A 23,160-nucleotide genomic window follows, 5' to 3' on the forward strand; every position below is an offset into this window, starting at 1 on the left:
GATCTACTACTGTGGTCGTGTGGCCGATCCGAGATGATTTTTAACGACGAGGAACGACACTCGAAACGAACTGAAACCAATTTAATACCATTAGTCCTTATTCGAACGATTTGGGGAAAGTACGGCGAGCTTGCAAGAGGATGTGGAGAGTATTAGAGACAACCTATAGAGGCCACGAGGATGCTGACGAGGAAATTAAGTAAAACGAATGGTGCGTGTCTGAAATTCGATCTTCTCCGCGTGTGATGGATGTCTCTCTGTTGTTAGACGAATGTGATTTTTTGCTACCGACGAGTGAATGAACAGTAGAACAAATTAGCAATGTGGGTATAGTTAAGGGCAGGAAACACTTTGTGTTGTAGAGTTTTAATTTTATTCTAAACTTTAGAACTGAACCGTTTCAACCGTGATGTAAGTAATTAGGATCCACTGGCGGAAGAAGCGAAAAACAACTATGATAAGCATACGAACAACTGATTACCGAATGATCGAAAACAAAAGGCATACACCAGAAGAGGAACGACGCATAGCGGGAACGAACGGAGCGATGAAGTGACCATTATTCAAAAACATTAACTACCCACTTATACAATCAAATGGCGAACATTTTTCTTATTATAAACACAATATAAACCACATATATCCGTAGCCCTAGAGCAGTGCGATGAGTACTTTTCAGTTTACGCTTAGCTTGTTCGCAGGTTCCGAAATAGGGCTCTTGCTTTGGTGCAATTCATCAACCGTGTAATGCTAGCCGAGTGTGCGAACAAAACGTAGACCCATAAAGTCAAAGCAAATTATACCAAAAAATGCAATAGAAAAGACCTCAACGCGCACCAGACATAGCCATCAAAATTCACGCAAAACCATATACCGGCCAAACGAATCGAGTGATTCGATAGTGTGTAATCGACTTTTAATATCAAAATCGATAAGCTTAGCTAAAGCAACAGGTAAACCGGCGCAATAGTTTTCTCGGTGCGTATCATTCATCTTTCTGTCGCAAACAAGCGTAATTCGATTGCATTTTTATATGCGGTCTCCGAGGGACAGCCCGTTTAGTTCGCTGTATTTTGGTGATCTTTAAATGTGAAAAGGGTAGCTAACTTTTCGAAACCGATTTGAAAATGGACAGTATATAAAGTTATACCAACATTGAAATATTATTTCAATTCAAATCTGTATACGTGTGTTGTGTTTTGTTTGATAGGAAAGAAACTGGACAATCATCTGTTAAAGGTACATTCAATGATCGATATTTTTCCCCCCTAATTCAATTCGATACTTGTGCTTTGTAAAAATATATATAACAGCACCAACGATTTCGTTTCACTCGAACTAATGCTTTATTGTTTATTATTCCCTTTTAACGCTAATTACATTGAACAGTAACACAAAACCGAAACAATGTCTGGTGCGGTTCTCGCCCTGCAGCTTTAAATAACGTATGGAGAGTATTTCGCTGTCCTTTCTGCTCGCTCGCTTTTGCGCTAGTGAGCTCACTGGCTAAACCGAATTGTTTGGTTTTAACTTCCAAATAATAGTAAATTTATTACTGCAGTGTAAACGGTTCGATAGTGTAAACGGTTAGCGATATACTTGATCAACAACATACAGATGGTTTAAAAGAGATTTAGAAGCTTCTACGCCCGACTGCCGACTGGTAGGGAACACAACGGACCGCCTGATGGGGTCCGCCATTAACGCCGTTCTCCTAGGCACAGCTTTGACGCGTGTTCGTGTTGTGTAATTTACGGGAGTGCGGTATGTTTGGCCAGTCTGTTAGTAAGCCGTCAGCACGCGAGTGCACCTTATTTTACGTTATTTACGTCTTTAATTATTCGGAACGTGACGAGTTCGAAGAAGAGAAGAATTTCGAATACGAAAGTGACTTTGCGATTTCGGCACCGTTGAGCGTGCGTTATGTACAATCTGTGCAATGCAAAAAGGAGTTCCGTTACGTTCAGAAGAGTTACTGTGCAAATATCCGCTTGCAGAGGTTGTGCAGTTTTGGAGATGGTAAAAAAAGGATAAAAGATGCAATGTTTCATTTGTAATCTTCGCCCGGATCGATTCGACATTCTTCGCTTCTTCCTTAACTTTTTACGTTGCTTAGCCGCTTTCTTCTGGTCGCGATCGCGATCTCGCGCCAGTAGCCCTATCATTACATGACACCGTAAGCTTAACTATTTACTTGTTTTTCATTTTGCTTCTTTTTGTTTCTCTCTTAGTTTGGTTGGTTTGTTCATTAATCATTCAATCACACGATTATTTCATTTAAATGAAAATGGAAGACTGTTTTTAAACGCTTTGCTGCGCTCGCAGTTTACTTGCTTTTCTTTCCCGCCGTTTCGTTTGCCATCGGTTTCCTTGTCGTTATGCTGGCTTTCTTGGCCTATTTTCATTTTCGCTCCTTCTAGCAATTCCTCCTCTTTATCGTATCCATCGTAGTTAAGTTTTGTAAATGTATATATGTATATATGTATATGTACTATGTGTATTTCGATACGGCTACGGTTTTCCCTTACATCTAAAACTGTCGGTAAATATGTTAGATTTTGCTTGTATGGTGGAATTGGTAGCTGTAATTGGTAAGCTGTTGCCTTTTCTCTTTCCTCAATACGGTTCTCTCGTTTTTCGGTTTGTTTGCCAGTTCCAATCGACATTTCATTTCGCTTCACGTGTGCCAGTTGATTTTTTGAAAATTCCGCAGGATTTGGTTCCCTTTTTCGATCCACAATCTCGATCTGGTATGGCGGTTTGGGACGCGGAGGGAGTTGCTTTGTCAACTCAGTACACGAATGTCGTAATGTAGTAACGGAAGTCGAGGAAAAGAGAGGAAATTTTACTGTGTGTGTGGGTTAGTGTCTGTGTGTTATTTTCAGGAACTGCGGTTTGTTGCGTCTTCCAGCTCGTTCCAGCTACGGTGTGCTGCCCTAGTGCGTTCTACTGTTTGGCCACGATCCGGAACAGTTCCGCTTACAGTGATAACGGGTTGTTTAAGCCATGGTTCCGTACTGGAACTTCTTTACCTTGAAGTATCTGAAATGAAGAGAACAGGATTGCTTTAGCCCTTCGGAGGAAGCAACCTTCCAGTGGCCGGCGGTGTACCTCCACAAGCCGTACCCAACGACGGTACAGACGGTGGCGACGGCCAGTGTCGAGCCGACCGCGATCGGGGCCGTCTCGTCCCGGTAAGTGCCGGTGGCGCTGCACTGGAACGTGGGTCCCCAGTTGTTGCCCGCCTTGTACATGAAGCTCTGCATCCGCAGCTCGCGCAGGTACAGCTTGGCCAGGTGACCCGACTTGTCGTTCTCGTCCTGTGCGAACATCGTGATGGTGAGCTCTTTGTCACAGGTGTACGACTTGCCGACCGGTGTCGGGAAGAGTAGTGTGCCGGGCGGGGTGGACAGCTTCACGTCCAGCCCGGGACGGTCAATATGCTCGAACAGTTTGTTGGAGGACGAGTACGAGAGGTCCACACTGTTCACGTACCAACGCTCGCCGCCTGGCGTCTTCGAGAAGAAAATGCTGACTACGAACCCTTTCCAGGCCATCGTAACGCGCGATTCGTCCTCCCAGCACTCACCCGACACGTCCATCTGATCGGGCAGGAACGAATCCGCTTCCTGTTGAAGGATGCAAAGATAAGACTATACTTAACACACTCGAATAGAAGTCCTGTCTTTCGCAATGGTTGAACACTGAGACTTTCACTTTATAACCTCAACACTATAGTAGCGCTGTTCACAATACTTTCAACAACCCACTAATTATGCCTGTTGCATCACTCAACGTACCTTATCCTCGTTGTACTTGTCTCGATACTGAATACTCAGCAGCGCATCCGTCTGGATAAGAATGCACGTCGCTCCACTCGGGGCGTTCAGGCGGTACAGGGACAGCGACGACGGCACGGCGGTAGCCTGTGTGTGATGTGGAAATAAATACAACGACCAGAAAAACACAAAAGAAAAACGTTAGAAACGTCAAATGTTAGTATAGCAGATGAGTTTCCCACGCGCGCGCTGCTGGAAAATGAGTGGCACGAACACTTTGAGTGCCGTTCGGCGCTCAGCTCGGAAAGCTTTTCCTACTGGCCGTGTAAAGGCTGCGTGTGTGTGTCTGGTTACACGGAAAGGCGATGAAAATCGATATCGTTCGTCGCGACGAACCATTTCCCAGCGCACGATGGTCGCATGGATTGCAATCATTACGTGGACGAAAGGTGGTCCAGTTTCGGCGACAGAAGTCGTTTTTCCTTAATTTTCCTTTCTTAGCTAGACCACCGAACGAGATACGTACCGAGCTGAACGTTGGCTTCATGGTGTATTTCGTAACGCGTGGCTTCTTTGTTGAGAGTCCTTCGAGCTGCAGCGCACTGCTCAGGTGCAGCAACGTCGCTAAAAACGGGATAAAATAAGACACAAAGTTGGTCCACGCACACGAATCGCAGTTTAGAGTCTTGCTTACCGAAAAACAGTGCCCCCAGGCAGGGCAACTCCTTTCGAGAGAACATTTTCGGGCCCCTGGTAGTCTTTTGATTTCTTTTGGGTTTGTGTGTTCAGCAGGTTGGTTGGTTTTCTGCGTTTCTGCTCAATCTGCTGATACGGCTCACCAATCACGTACACGATGGACCGCAGCGACAGGTGTCGGTGCACACTTCGACATAGCCGAAACCCCTGCAACACTTGCTGGCCAGCACAACCGCACAGTAGCTGATTACGGGATTGGACTAGTCCGCGGATCCGAAGTACGGTCCTTGCCCGTCCGACAGCCAGTCCTTGAATGGGTAAAAATTTTCCGATCTCACGCCTCTGCAAATGACGGCACCTTCGTTTCGCGATGGGTAACTCACGTGTTGAAAGCTTTCGAGTTGGTCACTCGCTGTGATTGGAACTGGAAGCTTTCGGAATGTTTTGGTCTGCGAAAAGGACTCGAGTTCGCGGGTGCTACGAACATTAAAAGGCTATGGTGACATATTTCAACAAAGTAGCCTGAAAACGAAAGCTTAACGGTGACGTTCGTGGAATAGAAAAAGTATGTTTAGTGCAGTGCAATGCTCATTTTTATTATGCTTCAGGCAAGTGGAGCATTGTTCATGTATGTAGAGAAAATCATAGATTCTACTAAATTAAAAGAAAAGAAAATAAACATATAGCGCCCGCTGAAAGTGACGAAGTGAAACACTTACAGCTTAAGGTAATATTTGAAACCCTTCCAAGCGTCCATCGATTGCAGCATTCCGCTTAGATTTATTTGACGCAAAGCCCATCTATAAATCGTGTTACCTCAAATGGCGATTCCTGCTCAGCATACATTTCTCCATAGTCTGATCAAACAAGGATTCCGTAAATCGGAAGTGTATGTAGTTTATTTTGAGGTTGGAAAAGGCCCCAGCGAAAAACCTTCTCTTCAGCCTACCTGCAGAGTTTATGTTCCTCGACTCCGTGGCGATTTGAGACCACAAGCTACAAACCAAAGACGTTACACTGACTGGTTCGTTGCAACCCGATCACTTGTGGTCATCGACGGACTGGGCGAACCGATGCTAAGTTTCGGGTGAATCAGTCTTTAATTACTACTCCGTATCGATGCAACTACTCGGGTTTTCAATCTTCCCAGGGTGAGACGCGATGTCTGATGTTTGAATTAGCAAGCTTGTCCTTTTCGTCGGCCAAGACTTTCGACTACGATAGATTTTTCCGTTTCGGACTTCGATCGGCCGACCATCCTTTGGAAACCGTTCTCGGGCGACGCATTGCTGCTGATTACGATTCTCGTTGGTATCTGCATGGCTCGATCCTTCTTTTTTCTTCAGCTTTGCACCCATATTGCAAAACATTTGCCATATTCTAATAAAGTAAAAAATTACAACCAAAACTTGCCGGTTTTTTCGTGAATAGAAAAAGAAGCACATCCGGTCTACGGTTCAGAGCAAATCGCCTTTCTGCTGCCATTTCATTCACCTGGACAACCTGGAGTCAAACAAGCCCGGCCCCGGTCGCCATTTGTCGCCACCGAGAGGACTGTGCACGTCCCCGAAGGACGTGCAGCCCGGAGGGGTTTTGCCTCGTTGTCATTTGATTCGTCCTTGCGCGTCCCTGCGTCACCGTTCGCTAGCCGTTTGTAGTCGTCGTTGTTGTTGTCGCTTTTGAAGAGGATTTCGCCCGTAATTTAACACCTCATTTCACACGCTTGGCGCTGAATCTAGTCATACGGACCGGGAAAAACCTGGGCGCAGAATGTGCCGAGCCGATTTCGTGGAAGTTGACGGTCGTTTCCGACACACAAACACACACACAGTGTCGCCATCACGGTGCGCTGGTTGCGGTGGAACGATCTAGCGCGTTGTGACCTCGAGAAGGTGTTACATAATTGAAGGAAGCAAATTAAAAGGACCCATTAAACGTTAGAAAAGTGAGGCCCCTGGATACGACACATTTTGTGCTTTCTAATAATGTTATTTGCAATGCCGCCGGTACTTCATCTGTGTCTGCGCTGGCAAATGGAGAGGGTCCTTAAAAAGAGCAATCCAGCACCATGGATGAATCCGATTTTAATTAAACAATTCCATGATTTGAACACCGCGTCCCTCCGATGGCCTTGGCGGTGGGTTGGGCTGGGAAAGCGAGACGTGCACAAACGGTCGTTCCGGTCTCGGATTACGGGAACAGGTCGTCTGTCAACGGAGTCGGTGGCGGCGGCCGCGGCGGTGTCACGTCACGTGGGAGACCAATGTTCCGCGTGACGCTGAGAACTGCCTCGCTCGGTTCTCTACCACTCGGCTGTGGCTCGTAAAAGGGGGACAAAGTAAACATCAAAGAAACCAGCACCCAGCGGGGCGTTGTGCGGTTGCTGGGGGTAACGTGCATTTTTCAAAAATCACTCAACACCTTCACGGGGCTCACTGCGAAGAGTACAAAATCACTTCCTCTACACGATTAGAATTCTGCTCTTAATTCGAAAAAATGTTGGTCAAGTTGTGTGGAATAAACCACATAAATATTGTGGTGTTTGGTAAACAGTTTGAAATTCAACATATTTAAACAAAATAGTTAATTCAATCGAAAAGTGCCGGAAGTGTGATACGAACATTAAACGCAACAATGATACGAACATTAAACGTAAACGTTTAAAATTGTAAAGTGTTGGACATAACTTTCTCCGAAACGAAGCTGCATTTCATAAAGGAGTTTTCGTGCATTGGATTCCGATACCCTTTTGCATTTCTTTCAGATTAAAAAACCATTAATTGGCCTATTACTAATTTAATAAATTTAGATCATAACATTAAGCATCGACCGGTTGATCTCTTTATCCAGCATCGGTTTGGTATCTTTATATTTACCTTTTCATTTTCATTCCGCTCTGTGATTCGTAAGATTAATTGAAATGAATCTTTGGCTAACATCAAATTTGGCTTTTTATAACATCAATGTTTGAATGCTTCAAAATAAATGATTTATTTGATATTAAAACTTAATCGGGAAAATAAAAATAGAAGGAAAATAGAGTATATGTAGAGTGAAAAAGGAGAAAATAGAAGAAATTTTAAAGTCACCGAAAATTAGCATGAATGACCATACAGAAAATGATTTAAAAAAGGAGAAATCATGCAAATGGTTTTCAACCGAAACTTTAAATTAACGTAATGTTGTGAAAAGTAATAAGATGATGGTTGATTAGCATTACAAATAAGCTTACGTTGGCTGGTGGACTTACAACACCCTCGATAGGTCTAGCAATCCCTGGCACGGTGTTTGCTTACATCCGTTTCACCTGCGTGTGCCACGTGAGCGCGTTTGTGTTCGATCGAAACACAGAAATTGGCTTTCACTCCTTCGCCATTAGTAACGGCCGCCAAAGGCACACCGTGTGGTGCGGTATCCATGGTGATCGCAGCGGATCCTACGATATCCTCGCTAGACGGGAGTCCGGAGCACACGTCTGGGTGGATTAAGCGCTGCCAGCCGTCCGGTCTATGTCGACACCGTCCGAGGTTGTTAATTGAATTAATTGGATGGCCAATTATTGGTAGTTTGGTACATGTGTTAAACCCGTTCCGCGTTAGGCCGAGCGACACGGGGCTTCACCACAGGCAAACTGGCAACGCGGTAGTCGGTCGAGGCGCCGACAACATTTAAACTCCCTCGAGAGGTGATTATTTGCTTAGTTTAATAGATAAATTCAAGTGGCCACGGCGCGCGCACAGAGGGGACACAAAGAAAAGGGACGTGCTTCCGGGAAAGCGGATCCTTATCCCTCCGGCGGGTCGTCTCGTGGGACTCTGGGGTGGAACGAACGAGCGAGGAGAGATTGAAAAATTGGCCCTACTAGGCCGGGCGAACGGCAGGAATATCGGAGTGTTTAATGGGGTCAGGATTGGGATTTGTTTTTTGGGCAGAAATCAGATTACACACTCGGTTGACGTCGGTTGGTGTTGGTGTTTGAATGCTAAATCGGGACTACCGATCGGAGTGTGTTGGCTTAGCGTCCTTCCAGAAATGGTGCAGGCATCGTGGGCCCGATTGGGCCGATAGTGTTCGCACCTTTCGGAACAGCGTGAATGTTTGCACATCGCCTAGTGATAAGGATCATGATCCTGGTCTAGCTCTCGACCGGGAAGTACCACTTTATCTATTCGCAGATATATTCGGCCCAACCCGAAACAGGAACCTCGCGCGGTCTTAAGCCGTTTCCAGGGAAAAGGAACAGAGCGTCGGGCGGGCGAGTAGAGCAGGACACGGGTCTGCCTTGTTTATGGGTCAGTGGCAAAATATTGCCCGGAACGGCCCGGTCAGAGCCTTTAGGTTTGGTGTCTTGAAGATTGAGGCAAAACTAGAGCAGACCCCGGGAAGAATGTTAATCTGCCAGTCGCTGCCTTTAATCCCTTAAAGGTCCCGAGGCTGCGGTCCTTCAAGTGGTACATCTCGCCGGGGTTGATGCTTTTAAGGGAATGTCCCGGATGCCAACAGCCTGCCCAGGGAAAGGTTGCACACACACACATACACACAGAAGGATAAAAAGCGATGCTTGACGTGAAGGATCCGTGATGTCTTATTTTGGGCGGGTAGAAGCCGAGGAAAGGAAATAGTAGGAAAAAACACAAAACATCGTTTAAAGGACACCGGACGCAATGGAAGCATTGTTGTGCGTGACGTGATTCGAGGCAACCCAAAACATTTACTTTAGGCCGAACGCCAGGACCTCGATCGATCGATTGCCTTTTGTCGTGCCTCAATCGGCAGCGAGCTGAATGCAAATCAAATATTTGACAAATGTCGGTTCGGACGGACCGACAGGCGTAAATGTGAACTGAATTGTCCTTTCTTTCGGCATCCTGTGCGTTCGACTGTTCGGCAATGTTGGCACTCCCGCACTCGGGTCAGGATTTCTCACACGGTGCATCACACATTATTGTTCGGTGGTCCCATTTGTTGTCGTTGGTCCATTGTTGCCCATAGGCCTCTGGCCTCTTTTCCCGGTTCGGTTCGCAGCAGGTGATGGGTAGCGATGATCGCATAATTTGCGGATTACGGTGCACTTTCACCCCCCAGGGCATGTCCTCACAGCCCACGGGGATTATGGTTAATTGTGCCGAAACAAGCATATTTGCCACCGATTGGCAGCAGGACCCCACTCGAGCTCGATTCATCGAGCTATGAGGCGCGTCCCGTAGCGCTGTCAGTTGATCTTTTCGGTGTTTCGTGGTCGTCCTTCGCGAGGGTTTTACCAAGCGAATAATGTTGTAATGTTGCACTGCGCAAAAGTGCGCAACGCAACCCGGAGAGCGCACGCTGGGCCGGGCCGACTCCTGCCGTGAGTTGGTTCGTCCTTACTGTTTATCCTTGCCTTCAGGTTTTGGGAGTGTTGTTTCTAGTGTTGTGTGGTGTCGGATCGTGTCGTGGGAGATGATCGAATACAATACGCAAGCCGTGCAAGATCCGTAAGGACGTTCAAGGATTCTACCGCACCACGTGTCCCATGCCAGGCTGTCTCGCTGCCTCGTGAGATCGTATTTGTTTTTTCTTAGAAACTCCCATAAAAAAAGACTAAAGAAAGACAACAGTTTACATAAAACGATCGCAAGGACCTTAACACCTTGCCCCACACGAACAGTGTTTGGCTCATTACGGAGCGTGAAGTGTGCTTTTTACCACTAATTGGTCCGTAGCCTGGGTCCCACCGCCACGGGTTGGCTTATGATTAATTGGATCGAGCAATAAATCACGAACGAGCCTACCAACTTGCGGCCAGGGCCGAGCGTCCGTTTTCATGTTTTGAACCGCGCACCGTACCGTAATGGACCGCATGTTTTTTTTTTGTCATCCCCCTCTGTTCGGAACCCCTTCGAGTACCCCTTGCGTACTTGCGACGGCGGCAGCCAAAACGGGTGTTACGGTTGAGGTTAGGGCCAAGCGTTTAATGAACGGCGGGAACGGCCAACGGCGCAGGCTGAGGCTATGTACATTTTTGGGAAAATGGTAAAGTAAGCGCCATAAATCGTATCCGTGCGCCACACTGGGAATCTAACACCTCTACGGTGTCGGCCGCTGGAAGCGAACGTAGCGCCACTTGACTTGGGTCCGTGAAAGGCGATACTTTTCATCCGCGATACGCCATAAATCGTGCGCCTGGCCTAAACTACGACTAGACTAGAACAACAACGGAGGCATAGAGCTGGTGGTCTACCATTTTGGGTTACGGTATTTACCAGTTTAGATTCTAACTATTAAAATATGTACACTACAACAAGCCACCAGGGTACAGAGGATGTGCTTCGCCCAGTATCATCTACCAGAAGTTCCTCCAACAACTTTATTACTTCCTCCAGCGGAGAGATGGATGGTTCTGGCAATTGAAGTTCACGCGAGAATCGCGTCATAACGTGTTGAATTCCATTCCTCCAAGACTTCGCCGGCCTTCGGACAAATCGGTCTCCGTCAGCGAAATCGTGGCGTGGCGTGTACAGTGTCAATCTGTGTAGACAAACACCCTGGACGGACACGGATGGCGACGGCACATAACATAAACAATGCTTCCCGTTGCTTTGCTCCAGGTTTTCTGCATTCCCTGCACTCGGACGCGCTCGGTCCCACGATTGAGATCTCTGGTCCCGGCGGCGGACATCGGATACGGTCGCGTTGTTTCGTCTTCGCCGTTGCCACGCGAGTTTCATAATTGCGATTCGACCGCAACTCCCACAGGATCCAAGAATGGCACTGTTTCTGCGCCCCGCCTGTCCTTCGGGTTGGGTCTTTAACCTCGCAGGCACCAGCCGGCTAGAATCGTCGGTTTTTCCTAGACCATCCCGGTGGAATCGGGTCCACCATTGTAGGTTCTCAAAACAATCTGACGGGCCAACGACGATCCTAGACACTGGACTTGAAAGTGTCACAGATAGCTAGAGGCCACTGGCCACAGGCTATTAATAGGCCACTACTAGGGTACTAACTGGAAACAGTCGTTATTCGACTCGTGAGATAAGACGCCCCAGACGGCAACGGCTTCCTCGGTTCCGAACGTAATCGCTCGGACCAAACTTTGATGGGCGCTCCATGCGCCAACTACGCAAAAATATGAGACTCTCCAGGTCCCGCACGCACCGACGGTGTCCGGTTGTCCGGTGGAGTTTTCGGTGAGCTGTCGCTTTTCCGGACCCCGGCACATAGTCGTAAAACCTGGTCACCCTTTTGCGTTATCAGCGCAGGCAGGATAACGGGAGTTTTATGGGACACATGCCCATTGCCCACACGCTTCCGTTGCGCAATATGAACTCAATCGGGGCCCGGATCGAGGCCAGACTGCCTGCCTGGCAAACGCTGACGCTGACCGTACTGCTGCGGAGTAGAAGAACTGTGTGCGTTTTGAGCCAATTCTGCCGCGTTCCGTACTTTCGGGAGCCCAAACTGCGATTGGGCCGTTATGTTCCCCCCCAAATAATGAGCAGCGCCGGTGGCGGTGGTGTCCGGTGTTCCGTTTCCTTCAAACCATGAAGGTCCGTGAGATCTGCCGGGCCCCTTTTTGTGTCTCCAAGGGCTCTCGTCGGATCAATGGCGCTTTGTTAGGCCACACCCAGCGAATCTAGCCAACAGGGGAACCGAAAGGACTCCAGCAATGCAGACCTCTACTGCGCAAGACTGGACACAGTGCGTTCGACAGCACTGGTGTTGGTGATGCTGTGACCGGAGATTGCAGAGTGTGGGGCCATCGTGAAATAAATCATTGGCGAAATATGAGTCGTCGAAGTCGTTGCGAAGCCATTGCCGTTACTCGTCGACAGCAAATGAGTTTGTGAGACAGACAGTTACAGTCCTCTGGCCCGCTGGCATTTTTCGGCCCCGGGGGGAGTTGTGCCGAGCGCGCAATTTATTGGATTCAACCGCTGACACGCTGCCTAACAAATTACGATTTCGAATGTTCACGCGAGGTCTCAGCGGCGAGCCTTACGGAACTCTTCCTCGAACGGGTGGTGGGGATGGCCGAAGCTGAACGATTCCGGACAGATACGGCCGTTCCGCTCGAGAGCACCAAGTTTCTTCATGTCGTCATCGTCCAGCTCGAAGCGGAAGATGTCCATATTTGCGGCGATGCGCTGCTTGCTGACCGACTTCGGAATGACGACGTGTCCGAGCTGCACCTGGTAGCGGATCAGAATCTGGGCGGCCGTCTTGGAGTGCTTCTTGGCCACCCTCTGAACGACCGGATCGTCCATCAGCACCGGATCGTCGTCTTTCACCCACGGCCGAGCCGGTGAACCGAGCGGACTGTAGGCCGTGATGGTGATGCCTTGCTGCCGGCAGTACGCCGTCAGTGCCGACTGGTGAAGAAACGGGTGGCATTCGATTTGGTTCGTGACCGGTGCGAGCCGCGCCACGTTCAGGATGCGCTGCACTTGTTTGGTGTTGAAGTTCGATAGCCCAATGTTGCGGACGAGCCCACGCTCGACGAGCTTCTCCATCGCCGGCCAGGTGTCGACGTAGTCGGCATCGGAAAAGTGAACCCGCTTACCATCAGGCCGCAGGGGGAACAGTACGTCACCTTCCTGGTAGGCTTGCGGCCAGTGGATTAGGTACAGATCCAGATACTTGAGTCCCAGGTTGCGCAGCGTCACCTGTAGCGCTCCGTGCACCAGGTCCGGCCGATGGTACGTGTTCCACAGTTTGCTCGTCACAAACAGATCTTCACTAAAATTAGAGCCGTATCACGGGAGGCGCTTGTCCGCTTGGCCACCACGGGCAGTACCTACCGTTTGACGCGATTCTGGCCGATTTTGGCAGCAATCCCTTCGCCCACTTCGTGTTCGTTCTCGTAGACGTGCGCACAATCGATGTGCCGGTAGCCGACGTCGATGGCATCTCGGACTGCCTGTGCCACCTGCCCCGGTGGTGACTACAACCACAACGGCGCCGGTTAATATGGTTTGGTGTGCGATCACTAATCTCGAATACGGCGTAACTTACGTTCCATGTTCCTAGACCAACCGTCGGGATGGAGGCTCCATTTTTAAACAGTATTTTCGGAACTTTCGAGGCCATCTTGCGGGAGAGCGAGAGGCGGCGACAGCTTCAACACCTTCAACAGATGATTCAGTTGAAGATGAGTGCAGTTCCGCACTCACCAGTTTCTGACTGTAGACTGAGCAGTGTTTGCTTGGTTGGTTGTGAAGGTGCGAGCGACTAACGAATTGGATGGTTGCCATGATCATAAAGAAGCTATCAGTTGGGTAGTTTGCCAACCACAGTCGGCTACAAAATGAAGGACACTACGAAATATTTAATTGAGCCCAACAAATCTTAGTTTCGAATGTTTGTGTTAGTTTCTTTTTGATTTATATGTCCTTTACGTTCGTTTATTATTTTATTTTGCTTCTCATACAGCCGAATGTCGCAGTAGAAGAAAAAGTTTGTTCTCTTACATAAAGACTACGGAAAAATAAAGCCTTGGGTTAAATTTAACATTTAACGACAGTCGACACTAGACGACAGCAACGTTAATCATTCTTTAAACTCAACAAATAGCAATTTAAACACATTTTTTTTGTTGGAAAAGCAAGAGAAACAGTGTTTATTTATTCCGACGGTCTTTGCGCCATTTATGTTTCAACCGTTAAGTCGTCAGAGCGATTGTTGAAATCTTCTAAGAAAAGTTCTTTATCGCCACGTTTTCAACGGTTTCCACACCATTTATTGTTTCTAAGGAACCGACGAGGCCGTATGTATTACATTTCATTAGTTCAATCTAATCATACAATACGACGGCTTTAAAGCCAATAAAATGGTTCCGATGGCTCCGCGTGGTGGAAGAAATAGAATTAAGCTGAGTTTAATTGTTTAATCATGAGATTGGAATTTGGACCTAGCAAGGAATCTATGGCACGAACAACGAAACTCTCTGCAGGAGCCACCTGGCCATCCGTTTCCCCGGAGGCATTTGTTTCCGTATCATTACCATACGCCAACGATTACAAATTATAAGAATTCCGAATTACCATTATTAAATTAATCACCCTCTGGGCCTGGGCGTGTCTCGCATTGGGGTCCATCGATCCTTTTCCGAGGGCACAGCTGTTCAGTGGCCTCTGGCTCGCCAACGCCCGGTAGCCATCTTCCCGGGCGTTCGAGTGCCCAAAAGGTCGCATAAAAGCGGAAAATTGCAAACATTTAGCGTTGCTTGTCCGCACCGGTCGCCAAACGGTGGAAATTGAGGGACAATTCCGGCAGCATAAATCCTTTCTCTGTGGGCGGAGCTTGAGCAGCCATTCTCCTAGGGTCGCCCTATCGTCTGTCCTTTTCCTGTCGCCATACCGGACGGAGCCTGCGCCTGATGCTCTCGGCAGAGGTGTGAAAACGGTTAGCAACGGCTCACAGGGTGGTTCCGAAACGTGGTGCCGGAAAGCATAGCGCAACGAGGCGACGAAGCATAAGGCAAACAATTTGGCCTTTTTATTCATTTCGATATGCTTTGTTCAGTTCGTTCGAACACCGCAAAGCTCCGTTTGAGCATTTTCGCACCATAGGCTGTCCCGTGCTGGCTCGTTCGGTTCCCAGCAACTCTCCCTTTCGTTCGCGACGCACGCACGATCAACATCATTTATGCTGAGGAACCCTAAAAACGCTGTAAGCTGATCCCGCGCCGCGCCGAGCCGAGATGATGAAAAGGGAAAAAAGGAAACGAAACGAAGTCGTAAAAAATTCCCCTCACGGCCGACACTTGGGTGACAAAGCGGGACGCGAAGGGTTTGCAAAAAAGAGGAGAAGAAACGGAACGGCAGACTGGCGGCTAGCCTGGCGTGGCCTGGCCAATCCCCGCGGCCCCGTCCCGGGCACGGGCGGATCGCAGGTTTATGAATGAAGGCAGTCCTTCTAAGACCGGAGTCGGCTTTCGGGCGTGCGGTTCTCAGTGTGCAATTTTCCTTCGATCGGAGCGGTTCGGACGCGCACTGTTCGTGAGCCGGTCGTACCGATTCGAGTCATTAGACGAGAAGAAAGAGATTTACATAATCATGAATCAGTGAAACAATTAGTTCAACAATAATTAGTGGAAAAAGTGTGATAAGCCAATCGAAGGAAATCGAAGCGGAAGCGAGTGTCGAGCGATCCTTCCGTGCGTGTGTCAGTGTGATACAATGAGCTTGATTTGATTCAGCTGTGTTCGAAGTGTTCAAACATTGTTGTGTCACAATAACGGTTAAGATTACGGCAACGCATTGCAGACTTACAATGGATACCTCCGGACTGTCGCCGTTGGCCGACCTGGACTCCAGCTCCGGTGGATCGGATGGTGTCGGAAGCTTCGGCCACGGTCAGCCAATCTACATGAACCAAAGTGGTCAGTATCTGGCGCGGCGGAACAGTTAGTTAATGCGTCTTTTTGTGCTTTGGGGTTTGTTTTGCTGGGCGGACTATAAAACAGATTGTCTTAAGTTATTTTATCGAACTGTCCTTTTGATTGTCAGATGTTTGTGGTTTTCGTTTGCATTTGTCTTATGTTTCCTACGCAATTCAACTAATTGTTTGGGTTTCATTCTTCTTCTTGTCGTGATTGTGGTTCCTCACTATTCATTGGCCTTGTTTGTCATCGGTCAATCTGTCGATCAGATCCCCGTTTGTTTTTTTAAATTTTCAATTGCCTTTTCGCCGATCTTTCATGATCATAATTATTTATTTGATTTTCCATAAAGTTCCAAACGAAACAAACTAAAGTGTGAATCTGTTTACACCCGGCCACAGTCACCGACGAAGCAGTTTCGGGAAACTGTTGCGCCCCACCGAAACCCCGGCGGGTCACGGATTGTTGCGTTTGTGATTTCATTTGTGCTCAGCGCGAAGACCGCGACGGGGACGATGACAGATGATCGGTCCGCCTTGTCAACAGTATGCTCCTCGTTATGCTGCGTCGATGCATCGATCGGCCCTTGTAGTCCGGTGAACGGGACAAATTTAGTTTTCTAATGAGCCCGCCGACTTTGAAATGCGATGCTCCGATGTTGCTCATCCGTGAGGGTGCCGAGATTCCCGGGCTCTCGAGCGGTTCGATCTGCCAATAAACTAGCCACAGTCATCCACGCAAAACCACACCACAGCGCGGAGCAGCGTGCAAAGTTGCAAACAAAAAAACATACAACATAATTTCGTTTATGTTTCGCTTTCTGCTACCGTTGCCGTTATTGTTCGCGGAGGCAGGCAGGCAGTGGGGGCCAGCGGCGTAACAATGTTCTCTCGCTCGAAGATGCTGGCCGCTCGCGACCGCAACCGAGAACGCGGACCGCGTGTTACGGCAGAAGAAAGCAAATAAAAACAAACAAGCAAAGCGCAATCGTGACCAACGGCATTGAGACTTCCGCCAGGCGCGTGTGGGGTTGACGATGGCTTCCGGCGTTGAAATGTGAGTCCGCCTGGTGCCGCCTGGCCGGCTGGGCTGGAGAAATCGCCCGCTTCGGTGGACTTTTACTGTTGGCCATTAGAATGGTGCTACTTAATTTCTGTCTCGTGGACTCCGTGCGACGACGACTCACGTTGCCCATGGCGTAATTAATAAGAAATGAAATCTGACACAGTTCCCTGGACCGCTTCGTATCGCTCGTGTGACGAGGTCTTTATTTAAAAAGTAAGTCCACGATCACGATTTACGCCTTGTGCTTAGAAATTAGCTGACTGATCCTGTACATCACAAGAGCGATGCTAAAAATTGGTCACCAGGCGTCATTGTTTTAAGGTATTCACCATCGAAGCCGTCGGTGACGGTGGAGGGCAAAAAAAGAAGAAGGCACTTGCATCACTTTTTAGGCACATTAGTGTCCACAACTTAACTCGGGGAATTACGGGGCATAGGAAAGCTCCCAAGAGGTGGCTGTCTTGCGCGAACCAGGGCTCTTATTCACATCTTCCCATCGTTCGCAGTGTACCGCGAGAATCCCAGCTCCATCAAGACACTGTTCTTCTCGGACAAGCTGCAAGAGTTCAGCGACAAAGAGTACCACCATCAGCCGCACCAGCACCAGCAGCAGGAGCGGAAGTACCACGAGCCCAGCCAGTATCACCCGCTGAAGTCGGGACACCCGGGCCAGACGGACGTTATCTACTATGCGAGTGAGTTCCGTCCCGTACCTCGACTCTCCTGGAAGAAGAGACCCACCATAATCCGATTCCACGATACTTCATTGCAGATAAACCCATCAGTGAAGTCAACGGTGGACTGGTTAGTAGCGGTAGTAGCACCAACAGTAGTGCCACTTCCGTCCACAGTGGCACCGGCGGTGGAATGCTCTCGGCGGCGCCGGGTTCCGGCGTTCCGGTGTGCGCTACCGGGACCGTGTTGATGGCGCGTGACAACAACAACAGCTCCTACCTGCAATCGCTTCAACCGCCGGTGCAACCTCCGGCCTCGGTATCGGCCGCCGTAGCAGCAGTGCCTCAGCTCAGCTCACACGTCCCCGCGCACGTCGGCGGCCCGCTGACCGACATGGAGCGCAAGTGTTTCAGCTTCAGCCCGGACCAGATCCAGTGTATGTGCGAGGCACTGCAGCAGGAGGGTGACCTGGAGAAGCTGGCCACCTTCCTGTGGAGCCTGTCGCCGAGCGATCTGATCAGTGGCAACGAGAGCCTGCTGCGGGCCCGGGCCCTGGTCGCGTACCACCGGGGGCTCTACCATGAGCTGTACGCGGTGCTTGAGTCGCACTTCTTCTCGCCCAAGTACCACCCGGACCTGCAGACGCTCTGGTTCAAGGCGCACTACCGCGAGGCGGAAAAGGTGCGCGGCCGGCCGCTCGGCGCGGTCGACAAGTATCGGTTGCGCAAGAAGTACCCGCTGCCGAAGACGATCTGGGACGGCGAGGAGACGGTGTACTGTTTCAAGGAGAAGAGCCGCAACGCGCTCAAGGACTGCTACACCCGGAACCGCTACCCGACGCCGGACGAGAAGAAGACGCTGGCGAAGAAGACGGGCCTCACGCTCACCCAAGTGTCGAACTGGTTCAAGAACCGTCGGCAGCGCGACCGGACACCGCAGAGCGGCCGACCGTAAGTGTCCAGTCTGGGTCCACATTTCGGTGGAAATCCGTCGTCCGGGAGCCTGCTGGTTGTCCAGTCCGCCACATGTTTGATGTAACGCTTGGACTAGCCTGCCAGAGGCCAAGCCCAGCAGCCCACCGGAACACATGTTTTCGCTCGCCTACCACTCCGGTCCCTTGCGGACCGGAGAGTTAATGTATTCCAAGCGCTAACTCTGCTAACGGTTTCTGAAAGGTCCTTAAAGCCCCTGCGCGGGATCTGTTGCGCAAGGGACCAGTCGGGTGCTGTCTCGGGCGATGAGTAATGGGCACCGAAAGGCAAATGTTTCTCTGTGCTCATTAGCCCACGGGCTGGGTTCAGAGGATGCTGTTCGAGCTTCGGGCCTAAGGTCCTGAGAGACTTAAACATTCCCGAAACTATTTTTTATGCATCACAAGCACTTGTAGCCGAAGATGGCCAGTTAAGGGTAGGGAGGACATAGTTTAAATATGGCACTACGAGAGCACGAACCGTGAGCAATTGGGGCCCCGTTCCCAAGAAGAACGGCCGCTAGTAATTAGGAGGCCCTCCGTTCGTTTGACGTCCCGAGGTACCGTCCCGAAGCCGAAAGGGCACAGTCCAACCGTGCCGTGCCATTAGGCGTGAAATAAAGCGCACAAAGTGGTACCTTTTAGCCGCGGCCGTGCCGTGCATCCCGAAAGTGCGTTTGGCGGTTCATCCTAATTATCCGCCATCCGGATCGACCGGATGATGGGTGATCAGGCCGACCCGCCCGATCAATGAACTTCCAGAGAGCACAATCCTTCATTTGATGGGGCGGTTTTGTTTTTGACTTGGCGACCCGGGGGCTCAATCTTTCTCACTCTCAGGTGGCGTTTCGCACTTCTCACCGCGTGTCCTTCTCGGTTTCACTCTCTTTCAGCGATCTCATGATGTCGGTGCTCCCCGTCGGACCGGACCAGATGGACGGTGGCTACCAGCGGCTGTTTAATGTGGCCAATTACGGACCCGCGCACGGTTATCACGCAAATGATATGTACGCGGTGCAGTAGGAGGGCCCTCGACGGGGGTCGGAGCGGCAACGGCCGGAGGCGTTCGCGTGGCCAAAGGATAGCGCCCCCTGTACCCCGGGGTCGGGATGGGATCACTTTGTGATAGGTTGTAATTTTGTGTTTGTGTTTTTGTGTTCCCGGCCTCATCGCGCCGTCGTCACCCGGTGGGAAAAAACGGGAATCCTGTACATATGAGGCGAAAGATGGTTGTTCCATGCTCGGTTCTCTCTTGATTTTGATTTTTAGTACTAATCAAATGAGGCCGAATTGATCGGGCTCGGATGTAAATACGCTAAATGTTGTCCGGCGAACCGGTAAGCCAGTGAGTGATGTGTAAAAACATGTGACGAATAAATGTGCAAAATACGGATGAACTCGTTTTGTTTTCGGCTGAACTGATTCGAACCAGGACACGAGAAACGACTACTATAGGGCACTCTACTGGAACTCTGTGAAATTACGTGATTCCTAAGACCACAGAAATCGGAGAAAATGGTTGAGAAAAGTATTTCTACGACTTAAAACTAACATACCGCTCCGTTCGGCACCTTGAGTCTCTTTGTATTGTTAATTTCACATATTTGCTCTATTACTTAATTGTAGCAAACGAGATATTTTCAAATAAGTTAAAACACTTATTTAATACAAAACACACAAAGAATTTGAAACAAAATTTCTCAATAGATTGCATGCAACTGCACTGAGCAAGTTGTGTGCGTTTTGCGTTGAACCGGTTCACAGTTGATTTGGCCCGTTTCGATGAAGTGAAACATTTCATGAAATATTTCACGTGTAGTTTCAAACGCCCGTTAAGCGGCGGTGTAAGAAACGAATGTTAGAAGAAATCGGCTTATAGTCTTCAGATTCAATCCATTTTAAAGATGATAGATAGTTTTGCAGCAATTGGGATATGGTGTGCGATTTACAGTACATAAACAGCAGCATCTGTTCAAGAGAATAGGAACAATAAGTCCAACGAACAGAATCCATTCGAATATTGGGCAAGAATGTAAGCAACGGTTCTGGCATCTCAATTCGCCGACGGTTTCATTCATTTCTATTTACACAAGGTACCACCGGGCGAACCTCAGGAGGGTCGTCGAAGCACGTTCATTGTGAGCTAAATTAAAATCAAAGCTTCTACACAGCGCAATCGAGGAATTGAGCGTCCAAGGGGAACGGGCTCGCTTTGGCCATGCAAATCTGGCCATGCGGCACTCGACAATGAGGTTTCATTAACAATGCAACAAAGCTCCGTCTCCAACTGCTGGTGATGCAGTCCGTTTGCCGTCAGCCCGGACGATCGCTTTCGCATCCATCGCGACAAAGGACGATCCAGACGAGGTTTTGTGCTTTTTTTTGCGAAGTCTACAATCATTGCCAGCATTTCGACCGGGTTGGGCGGGTTAAGTATGATTCTAAGCCGGCGGCCAGAGATTCGCGGAGGCTAATAAGCGAAAGGGATCATTAGTCTCGGAAGGCTTGGTCCAGTTGTAGATTGAATGAGATTTGGATTTTTGTAGCAATTCACCTTTAATGTTGTCCGTTTTTTGGAAAGACTTTTGAACATCAGTTTCAGAATTGTATTTCAGTTTGGAGACTGCAATTGATACATTAATATTGATTTTGTTCTTTGAAATAGTTTCTCCAGTTTTAATGTAATCGTTTTTGTAGCTGATTATAATTCATTGCTTGATAAAACTATAACTTTTACTGCAGACGGCCGAGTGACTTATTGACTTATTGTTATTTGGACTCAACGTCACTTCGAAGGGGCAACCAAAGGAGGACCAAAAACGGCTAGGAAAGAGCTTCCTGTTGCTTCTCAACATGCCCTAGCACCACTTTATTTGACTTTATTTTTCCGTTAGATAAACCAAAGGATACATTTCCTCTTTGCTCACTCCGGGTCCGGGAAATCTTTCCAACCGACGAAGTGATCGACCTTACGGTCGCTCGTTTTTACGGCCTTTGCACCTTTCCTTGGGATAACGAAGCGGCGAGGAACGCGTCACCGAAGGCACCAGAAAGCAAATCCAAACCACCGAAACCGAAATGTTTTACTGCCCATTTCGGGTCGATCGACTTTGGGGACTCCCCTTCGGGGAAAAGCCGGAAGATCCCGGCCCGAAAGATCTTTGGGCGGAAACCGGACGGCTAACGGTGGGTTATTGTGTCGATATTAGGGACAATAAGACAAAACACCCGGCAGCGCGAAAGTAAATAAAATGAGGCGAAGAAACAGGCTACAAATGAGTGACCGTACCCTACGAAGCGTAACGCTCCATCCTGACGGCCGCATTCCCATGCTGGCCACCAGCTCCAAATTGGTCACTCGGGGAGCAGTATTTTAGTGGCCCGCAACAAAGGCGGCATAAAATTGACCTCCCCACCACCAATTTCAGAGGATGGGTCAGTTTACGAGCCCAAAAAGGGGAATGAACCATTCGCCCACTTTTACGGTCTGCCAATTGCAAGGCCCTTTCTGCTAGCCCCCGGGAAGCTTCCGGGATTTTTTGGGGAAACGGAAACAAAACCCGGAAGTCTTGGCCCCCTCCCGCGAGTGCACGTTGCCAGAGGCTCAAACCCGGAATCGATAATGAACACCTCACAAAACCCGCCGCTCAGTGATGGTGGTGATGGCGTTGACCATAACGAAGACCATACCGATGGTGATAATGGAGATGGGCAGTTCCGAATGAAGATGTTTGTGGTGCCGCCCAACGGATTGTGCTAAAATGTTTTCCCCGAAGAAAGGTAATGATGAATGTGGAAATTGAGTGCCAAGAAAGTAAAGTTAGTATAGTCATCTATCGTCCACTAGCAAACTCAGCGTATCTTCCTTCCTTCCTTCCGTTAAATATGGGAAAAATCTGCTTTTGGATCCAGATCAAAAAGCAATCTTTCTTAAGCTTGGTTCAATTTTAAAACTAGATGGCGGTGTCCTTTGCCTAATTAATTCTAATTTTCCTTTTCCATTGTGTTGAGCTAGACCCACCTTGGCTATTTGACGATTGAAGCACGGTTCCGCAAGCGGGCACACAACAAACGCGCTGTTCCCATAAATCAAACGAAACAACCCATTCACATCGTGCGGAACATCCCGACAGGACACCGTCGGCTTCCGCGATGTGCACCGACCCGAGTCCGGGAAAGCCCAAACAATGGAATTGCGGATAGCCGGTGTCTTAAACACAGTGCCTTTCGCCGCGGACACAATCCTTTGCCGCGCGCTGAAGGATTTATTATCGCACCCGGCACAGAACACAGCCATACGGCTGCTCGAATCGAAAGTCCAATAATCGGGTCCTTCGGGGTTTTCTAGGTATATTTAATTATGCCTTGCTCTTGGCTCATGGCAAACGTTCTGTTCTGGTTCCGGTGCCCCAGTGTCTTATAGTTTTTAATTAAATTTATGATGGCTGCCTTTTCGTTTTGTGAGCTCCCAATAATTTCTCCATCCAGGGAACAGGACATTTCCAGGATACCCCGGATCCAGCAGGGACATTCCGGGACATTTCGGTTTCCTGTCGCCGTTGTTTGATGTGGTTTTTGTTGAACTTTATCCTTTCGGAAGCATAAAGGAGGGTACT

The 23,160-nt window shown here is 49.0% G+C and overlaps 3 protein-coding genes across 3 annotated transcripts; 1 reads left to right on the forward strand and 2 right to left on the reverse strand.

Moving 5' to 3' along the window:
* Positions 1-1,361: 1,361 nt before the first annotated feature.
* On the reverse strand, positions 1,362-4,737 carry LOC128277350 (uncharacterized). Its single transcript, XM_053015797.1, has 5 exons — positions 4,474-4,737; positions 4,306-4,403; positions 3,801-3,926; positions 3,112-3,629; positions 1,362-3,042 (listed from the first exon to the last, which is right to left on the reverse strand). The coding sequence occupies exons 1-5, from the start codon at positions 4,517-4,519 to the stop codon at positions 3,000-3,002; spliced, it is 831 nt and encodes a 276-aa protein (XP_052871757.1). The 5' UTR covers positions 4,520-4,737; the 3' UTR covers positions 1,362-2,999.
* A 7,584-nt stretch (positions 4,738-12,321) lies between these two features.
* LOC128277346 (aldo-keto reductase family 1 member B1-like) lies at positions 12,322-13,627 on the reverse strand. The gene is made up of 3 exons (XM_053015794.1): positions 13,467-13,627; positions 13,253-13,395; positions 12,322-13,190 (listed from the first exon to the last, which is right to left on the reverse strand). The coding sequence occupies exons 1-3, from the start codon at positions 13,539-13,541 to the stop codon at positions 12,437-12,439; spliced, it is 972 nt and encodes a 323-aa protein (XP_052871754.1). The 5' UTR covers positions 13,542-13,627; the 3' UTR covers positions 12,322-12,436.
* A 2,098-nt stretch (positions 13,628-15,725) lies between these two features.
* Positions 15,726-19,666, forward strand: LOC128277341 (homeobox protein SIX4). The gene is made up of 4 exons (XM_053015788.1): positions 15,726-15,834; positions 17,406-17,594; positions 17,672-18,524; positions 19,438-19,666. The coding sequence occupies exons 1-4, from the start codon at positions 15,726-15,728 to the stop codon at positions 19,565-19,567; spliced, it is 1,281 nt and encodes a 426-aa protein (XP_052871748.1). The 3' UTR covers positions 19,568-19,666.
* The last annotated feature ends 3,494 nt before the right edge of the window (positions 19,667-23,160 follow it).

This window comes from Anopheles cruzii, chromosome 2 (assembly GCF_943734635.1).
Source record: "Anopheles cruzii chromosome 2, idAnoCruzAS_RS32_06, whole genome shotgun sequence".
Taxonomy (NCBI): Eukaryota; Metazoa; Arthropoda; class Insecta; order Diptera; family Culicidae; genus Anopheles; species Anopheles cruzii.